General features: G+C 41.3%; 1 protein-coding gene across 1 annotated transcript; it reads right to left on the bottom strand.

Moving 5' to 3' along the window:
- Positions 1-4,540: 4,540 nt before the first annotated feature.
- Positions 4,541-5,741, bottom strand: LOC140862780 (uncharacterized). The gene is made up of 3 exons (XM_073265812.1): positions 5,315-5,741; positions 5,033-5,181; positions 4,541-4,723 (listed from the first exon to the last, which is right to left on the bottom strand). Exons 1-3 carry the CDS (start codon positions 5,739-5,741, stop codon positions 4,541-4,543), a joined length of 759 nt encoding a protein of 252 aa, XP_073121913.1.
- Between the last annotated feature and the right edge of the window lie 2,858 nt (positions 5,742-8,599).

The raw sequence follows: 8,599 nt of genomic DNA, 5'->3' as shown, positions 1-8,599 counted from the left end.
CCCTGGCGGCGCCTGGCGCCGCCGCTGGGCGGCGCCGTGCGTCGCCCTGGGCGGCGCTGTGCGCCGCCCTGGGCAGCGCCGAGCGCCGCCCTGCGCAGCGCCCAGCGCTGCGCTGGGCAGCGCACAGCGCTGCCCTGGGCAGCGCCGTGCGCCGCCCTGGGCGGCGACGGTCGCCGCCCTGGGCGGCGCCGTGCGCCCCCTTTGGGCGGCGCCGTGCGCCGCCCCTGGGGGCAGCGACCATCGCTGCCCGGGTTTCGCCCCCCCGGAAAAAAAAAATTTTTTATTAAAAATATTTATTTTGTTTCAAAAACCGAGACTCAAAAATTTTGTACAATTGATTAATTCAATCGATTGATCTGAGCAACCTGGCTCTGATACCACTGTTGGAAAACTGGCGAGTTCCCAGACCAATTACGATTGATACCCGGTGCAGCGGAAGTTTAAAAATTTTTCATGGAACGTTTCCATGGTGTGGGTATCAACCATACATCGATTGAATTACGTGTGTGTAAAATTTAAATAACAATTAAATAAATTTTACCTCAAATCTCGCAACGAGATTAATGGACACCAACAGAACAATTCTGCTCTTGTTGTCTCTCCCTGGAACCGATGAACGCCTTCAATCAGGTCCACGAACAGAGGTTTAATCCCTCTGATAGATTGCACTAGAAAATCTATCAGAAGTTTTCTGCGAAGAGAATACACGAATTTGATTCGTTATTCCTTACTGCGATTCTAAATCACAGACCGGAATTTTCTCGGGCAGAGCAAAGGGAGGGGACGGCCGATCGGTTTTGAGAGGGTCTAGGGTTTTCGAAATTTGCTCTCAAAATTTATGACCTGTTGTGTGTAATTTCTGTACTGAAATAACTTATTTATAATGCAGGCCACTAACACCTTAGGGCCCATTAGTCATAAGCTGGGGCCCGACAAGCAAAGCCCGCTCGTTCAGAAATTAATATAAAATTCATCGTGACTCCGATTGATGAAACGATTTCACCAATGTGCACAGAAACCATTTTTGCACGTTTTAAAGTCAAAATAAATTTTCCTGAATCCGAATTCAGTGGTTTCCAAAAATGTCCATCCCTATGTCATTTTAGGAAATCCTACTCCCTTACTCTTATTTAAGAAGTCCAACTCCTTAGTTCATTAAATTTAACTCTTTAAATTTAACTATCTCAACGGGGATTAAAACTCCATTACACTGTGTGACCCTCAATGGTTCAGGGATACAGCTAGCCGTGGGCTCACAACTCCTTGTGACTCGGAACAACACTTTCCGACTTGCCCAACGAATCATGGTAAAGCGCCTAGCAACATCGCCCCATGATTCCCTAGGTATCACTGATAGTGCCTACAAGAACCAGTAGATTTTGGTTAACGTACAGTACGGTCCCTTCATCCATATATCCCGATCGAATCAACAACCATTGGTATATCGAGAGTCGCTCAAGATTCGATAACTATGCAATACATCTTGAAGATCAAATTAGTGACATCGCATGTGCTACTAAGAAACCATTTCTTAAATCACATCAAGTACTCTGGCCAGAGATTTGTCACACTAATATCTCCTCAGATCGCATAGGATATCCACACTCGCAAGTATGTGGTGAATCCTTGACAACAATGCATTGACTCCTATATGTGTCGTAACTGTACCCAATCTCGACACCTGATGACCCCCTCAGAGTCGGTAAACGAGTCAAAGCACAGTACTAGCATATAGAGTCTCCATGATGTTTCAAGTCGTAAGGACTAATGGTGTACAACCAAAACCGCGGACTTTATCCACTCGATAAGTGATAACCACTTGGAAAGTCCGGATAGGGTAGTTCGACTATTCATCCTATGAATATCCATTTGCATGCTTCGAACATCTCCATGTTCCCTACCAATGAAACGTGGTACTCCGCATCGCAAATGCTAGTCTCAAACTCGAGCGATCCTTATCCTTATTATCGGACGGCTCAATCGACTAGGAACGGTTTTAGAATATACAGTGACTATAAGATGTATTTCATGATAGACATCTCCATGTTCTACCACATCTTACATACACTATAGTATATTCAAGGTCTTTATCAAAACAACAATAGTATATCACAATATAACAATATGAAGTAATATAAAGTCATTGCCATAAAAGCGTAAATAATATTAAACAAAAGATTGTTTATACAAAGAGTCAACAAAGCCCATAGCCACACAGTTGGCTCACTGGGCACCCACTCTTACACACTAAGCAGTTCAGGGCGGCAAGATACCCTCCTGAAGGGACCCTCGTAGACTTCCTGGACTTAGATGGGTTCGCCCTTTTCCTCACATCAGGAGAGGAAACAAAAGAGGGTGAGGGGGAGGCCGAGAAGGGCGAGGGTGAGGGTGAGAATGAAAATTAATTTTTGTAAGTGTGGATGTAAACACTTGTTAACTTTTTGCCATATTGTAAGCTCAGTTATTCTACTACCTTTTCATTATCACAGTTTAAGCTGATCTCATTAAAATCCTAAGGTGATCTGAACCAATCTCCGTGAGGGTAGGCACGATAAATACTTACAAATAAACCCACCCCCGAATGTGAGCTGAGCTGAGTTGAGCTCTCTAAAGGAAGGCAAGATAAACACTGAAAAATAAACTAACACCCGACGGTGCTGAGCTGATCTCCCTAGAGGGTAAGAAAGATAAACACTTAAAAATAAACCAACACCCGAAGGTGCTAAGCTTTAGATATCCGAGTCGAGCTCCCGACTTCCCGAGCCGAGCTAGCAAATATACCAGGGAGCCTTAGCCGAGCTACTGAGCTCCTACGTTCGAGCTCCCGACTTGACCTGGCTTATGTGACCCAGGGGCTTGAATGAGCTCCCGAGCTTCCAACCTGACTTGCTTATGTGACCCGGGAGCTTGAATGAGCTCCCGAGCTCCCGACCTGATCTTCCCCTGCTCCAAGTTTACCTTGACAATCCTGACATGAATTAGCCTTTCCTATTTGTTAAACTTGTTCAGATTAAGCAAACGAGATCACTATGAAGTTTAATCCTTTTAGACTGAATTGAGATGTAGGTACTAAATGTGTTCAAGTTTAAATGAGTGTGTTTGATTGAGCTGAGATCATGGGCCAAAGCATCGTGGCTAGGATAGTGAGCTTAAACCAAAGTTAGGGGCCTAAGAGGCGTGACTAAGGTGATGAGCTTGAACCAAAGTCAGGGGCCTAAGAGGCATGCTATGGTGATGAGCTGAACCAAATTCAGGGGCCTAAGAGGCGTGACTAAGGTGATGAGCTGAACCAAAGTCAGAGGACTAAGATGCATGACTAAGTTGATGAGCTGAACCAAAGTTAGGGGCCTAGGAGGGATGACTAAGGTGATGAGCTGAACAAAAGTCAGGGGCCTAAGATGCGTGACTAAGGTGATGAGCTGAACCAAAGTCAGGGGCCTGAGAGGCGTGACTAAGGTGATGAGCTGGACTAAAGTCAGGGGCCTAAGAGGCGTGACTAAGATGATGAGCTGAACCAAAGTCAGGGGCCTAAGAGGCGTGACTAAGGTGATGAGCTGAGGCTTGTTTACATCAATATTTCTGAAAAAGTAACTGCTTATAGATAAAAGTAGAATGTACCTTGCATGAATTACAACTTAAAGGAAAATTGTACTTGCAACATTTAAGAATAATATTTGCGTTAATTGTATGCGCTTAAAGGTCTCTTCAGCATCTTTCCCTTTGAATCTTCCAAGTAGTAAGAATCCGAACTGAGCCTCATCACCACCTTGTACGGTCCTTCCCATTTAGGATCGAGCTTCCCTACAGCCACATCCTGAACTCTTCTGAGCACCAAATCTCCTACCTGGAATCCCTTCCTACGCAACCGACAATTATAGGACCGTGCTATCCTGTTCTTGTATGCCTCCATTCGGATGGCAGCAGCTTCTCTCTTTTCATCCACAAATTCTAAGTTTTCCATTCTTCTTTCTCCATTTTTCTCATCATAGAAAATAATCCGAGCTGAATCTTCTCCAATTTCTGCTGGTAGGACTGCCTCATTTCCATACACCAGACTAAATGGAGTCTCTCCAGTCCCAATTATCGGTGTAGTATGATATGACCATAACACACTAGGGAGCTCTTCCACCCAATTTCCTTGGGCTTTCCCCAAGCATGTATTCAAGCTTTGAACCAAAGACCTTTTAGTCACCTCCACTTGACCATTGCTTTGAGGATAATGGACAGATGTGAAGTGCTGTTGAATTTTCATCTCCTTACACCAGGCTTGTACCCAAGCTCCCTGAAATTGTCTTCCATTGTCAAAGATGAGCTTTCAAGGTACTCCGAACCTGCACACGATATTCTTCCATAGAAATTTCAGAACTTCCCCTTCAGTAATTCGAGCCAAGGCCTCCGCCTCCACCCACATAGAGAAATAATCAATAGAGACCAACAAGATTTTTTTCTGAGCTGGGGCTGGATGGAAGGGACCCACAATATCAATTTCCCATTGATCAAAAGGACATGCTGCCACTATCCCTTTCATTAACGCTGCTGGCTAGTGCTGAAGTCTTCTATGTCCCTGACAAATATCACAAGAAGTCACCAAAGCTATGGCATCTTTCAGAATAGTAGGCCAGAAATATCCCGCTATGAGGACCTTGCGGGCTAGAGAATAAGAACCCAAGTGATTGCCGCAACACCCCTCGTGTATCTCCATCAGGACATAATGAGCTTCGGCCTAAACATTTGAGAAGAGGTCCAGAAAATGACCTCTTATAAGAACTCCCTCCACCATGACAAAACGAAGACTCTTCTTTCTCAATCGATATGTCTTCTTTGGATCCTTGGGCAACTCACCCTTTTTCATGTACCCTAAGAGTTCTCTCCTCCAATCACTCTCTTCCTTAGCCACGAGTATGAGCTCAGTAGAGGGTGTCAATTACACTTGCACAACCACCTCCATGGTCTTCCAACTGTGAAGCGAGCTAGCCATCTTGGCAAAAGAATCTTCCTTCTCATTGCTTTCCCTAGGGATTTGTTAAAATACCACTTCGTCAAAAAGGGCCCGATCTTCCTCTATCACCTTCATATATTCCTTCAACTTTTCACTTTTAACCTCATATGATTCATTCACCTGCTGAGCTACCAACTGAGAGTCGTAATAAAGGTGCACTCGAGCTGTCCCAACTTGCTTAGCTGCCCGGAGGCCGATTAACACAACCTCATATTCTGCCTCGTTTTTGGAGGCTCGAAAATCCAACCTGACTGCCAATCTGATCTAATCTCCACCGGGGGGGGGGGGGGAATCAATAGCACCCCCCCACTGTACATCCTTCATTGATAGAAGAGCCATCAACATATATCTTCCACAAGTCCTCCCCTTCCATATGTTTTGTTTTGGCTAGGAAATCGGCCAATGCCTGAGCTTTAATGGTTGACCTTGTCTCATACTGAATGTCATACTCACTGAGCTCCGTATTACACTTCACCAATATTCCAAAAATATCAGATCGAGTCAATGTCCTCCCAATAGGGCTATTAGTTAGCACCACAATGGGGTCTGATAAGAAATAAGGCCTGAGCTTCCTAGCTGTCATAACCAAGGCCAATGCTAACTTTTCCACCTCCGAATACCGGAGCTCAGCACCCTTAAGGGCATGTGAGAAGAAATAAATAGGGTGTTCACTAGTAGAAAATCTGGAATATACTTCGCCAGTTTTTACTTCGGCAATTAATATTACCGAAGTAATATCCATCTATTTACTTCGAAAAAAAAAGTAACGAAGTAAAATTTATTTTAGACTTCGTCAAATAAAAAACACGGGCTTCACTTAAAATTTTAAGTTACATTTTACTTCGAATTATATAATTGATGAAGTAAAAAATGGCCAAATTAAATTTATAATGGATAATTGATGAAGTAATAGGTAGAATCGGTTCTTTTTTACTCCCGTTGCGTAGACAAACCCATTCTCTCCTTTAGGGTTCCTCTCTCGATCTCTTTCTCGATCTCCATTCTCAATCCCACCGGTCCACCACAGCTCCGGAGAGGTCGACTGTGTCAGGAAAAGGTTTATGGTCCTCTTGCAAAGGATTTTATTGGTTTTTGTTGGAAATCTGTGGTGTATACCTCATCATCGATTTCCAGATTTTGAAACAAAATGGTATTGAAGATCAGTAGCTTCGATTTAAACCATGATTCACCATGTTTTATGCTCGTTTATGCCCAAACCGAGCCCTGTTCCTGACCTGTTGCTCCGTGCGTCTTCTCCGGTGAGTTACACAACTATTTATTTTCGATTACTAGTGTTCTAGGTTGGTTTCAAATCTCAAGTTAGTATTTGAGCCAAGCCCATAACTTTCTGCTCATTTTAGCTGCGATTTAGGTTCTCCGGCAAGCTGCCGCCACTCAACCACCATGGAACAAGTGATGTTCGGTTTCCATCCTTGTCTAGCTCTGATTCTTGAAGTTTTTAGGGTAGTTACCGTAAGGTTCCAGCCCTATTCTTGACTATAGTATGATACCCGGAGGTTAGAAAATGGCCGCTCGATTTCGATTTTTGTCCTTTTTATGTCTCGCTTATTTTAGTGTCGAACTAGGAAATGTGATATTGTTGGAAATTCTCAAGGTATTGGTCATTATTGGATTATTATGATGATTTGAGCGATAATTTGTACAAAAAATTTATGTGAAGCGATTCATTCTTGTTTCCACTGATTTTCCTCTTGGTTCCCTATTCTTGATTAAATTTGTTATTAGTGCATATGACAGAGATATTTCAACTTGAACACCAGTTTTTTTATGACTTGTGTTTTCATTTATGCTCTGTAAATTTTTAATTTGCTGTGTTGTCCTTTCTGTTTCTTGTTTTACAAGTTCATTTCACGGATATAGTTTTTCAGATCTGAAGTCAAATTGATAGATTCTGTGATTCATTTGCTACTTCCATAATATTGTTTCTCTTTGTTTTTCAGTGATGTTTCTAATTTACGATATCCGTATGATCCTTGCTATTTTTTTCGAGTACTTTATGACAGCCGTGATGTTTACTTCTACTTTGAAATACAACAAGTTTATGGTCCCGGTTTCGGGAGCCACTAGCTTCCCTCATGTCATTCAAACTGCAACAACTTTCAATGTATCCATGTTTGAAGCCAGTGGGAGGGTAATGTTGTATTCTTTTTTACTAGCTTTGATATTTTATCATCTTTCTTTAAGTATATTCATGTTTTTTAGGCTATCTTGGTTGTATTTGTGGTGATATGCTGAATTGGATTTCTGAAAAGAACATCCCTCCAGTGTGTATTAGTCTATTTTTTTAGTTCAATTTTGACTAAATTTTGGATATTGAGTTCTTTCTCTATGGGTTCTTGGTTCCAGGAAGATTGCCTTAGCAAAAGGTGCAGATGTAATTCTCTTTTGCATCAATTTCTTCTTATTCACGGCAAGAATTGTACAATTATGAAACTTGTGGGTTTAGTTTGTGCTGGTTGGGGTGGTTGGACTAAATTTATGTATCTTTAATCCATCCTTTGCCAAGTTTTCAGTTGCATTGTTTCTTTTAGCCATAAATGTATTCAGATATATTTGTACAATAATGAAACTTATGGGTTTAGTATTTAGATATAATTGTACTACTGGAAAAGGACGGTTAGGTTTTATTTTTAGTTTATATCTTGAAATAGTAATGATCGATAAAATTTTTTATGGAGAATCCAAAGTGAATGACGTTGTTGGTTTTACCACTGTGATTAGTGAAATTTGAATGAATTACTAAACCTACAGGTTTAACACAGGAATACCCTGATAAAACCAATTATTATTGTCACTGTATACCAATATATGCACTTTTTATTGTAAAATACATTAACTCATCACCACCATGCTCCATTAGGTTGAATTAGAAATCTTGAAGGATAACTTTGTTGATGTGTTTAGAATGTAATGCAATTAGTTGCCTTGCTTTTTCTGGAATACGAAGGTATGCTGTCAAGTGTCAATAGAAAGAGATGAAAATCAAGGGATATGTTTGATGGTCATTATAAAGAGTATCTGAATATTCTCAAGAGGATTAATGTTTTTTATATCTGGAAGAGTTTACATCAACATTTCTATATCTATTTCATTTGGAGATTTTGGAATAAACAGAGAATAAATTATGTCTCTTTTCGTTTATATCATTACTTTGGCCAAAAGTTACCTTACAGTGATATATGATATTACCTATAATCATATCTTTCTTCACGGTTTAGGATCAGCTATATGTTTAGCTTTAACATTGGTATGCCTAGATCTCCTCTTCTCTCTCTGTATACCATGTTCTTTGAATTTGATTTTTCTGCCCTTTACTGTGTCCAATCCCGTCATTTTGTTCAGGTTTGAAATATTGGTGGGAGAGAATTTTCTGAATCCCTAGCTCTTAATGTTAAAAAATTATTCGTTATTGAATACCAATTTGAAGGATCCATGTTGATGAAGCTATTCAATGATGTTGAACTTTTATCTTGCTCCAGATTTCTAGTAGTGTCAGACCACTAGTGAGGAAGAAGGCAGCGTTATGCCTACTGCGCCTCTACAGAAAAAATCCTGATGTGATAAATGTTGATGGCTGGT

This window comes from Henckelia pumila, chromosome 4, assembly GCF_033568475.1.
Source record: "Henckelia pumila isolate YLH828 chromosome 4, ASM3356847v2, whole genome shotgun sequence".
Classification (NCBI taxonomy): Eukaryota; Viridiplantae; Streptophyta; class Magnoliopsida; order Lamiales; family Gesneriaceae; genus Henckelia; species Henckelia pumila.
The sequence above is the reverse complement of the archived record's forward strand: the minus strand, read 5'-3'. Positions and strand labels throughout refer to the sequence as shown.

Excerpts from the sequence above, each read along its gene's own strand:
- LOC140862780 (XM_073265812.1), bottom strand. The coding sequence starts at position 5,741 with ATGGATATTACTTCGGTAATATTAATTGCCGAAGTAAAAACTGGCGAA. Across the intron at positions 5,182-5,314 it reads CTCTTCTATCAATGAAGGAT|CTAAGCAAGTTGGGACAGCT; the intron begins GTACAGTGGGGG and ends GCCTCCGGGCAG. Across the intron at positions 4,724-5,032 it reads GGGCCCTTTTTGACGAAGTG|GCCGAAGCTCATTATGTCCT; the intron begins GTATTTTAACAA and ends TCAAATGTTTAG.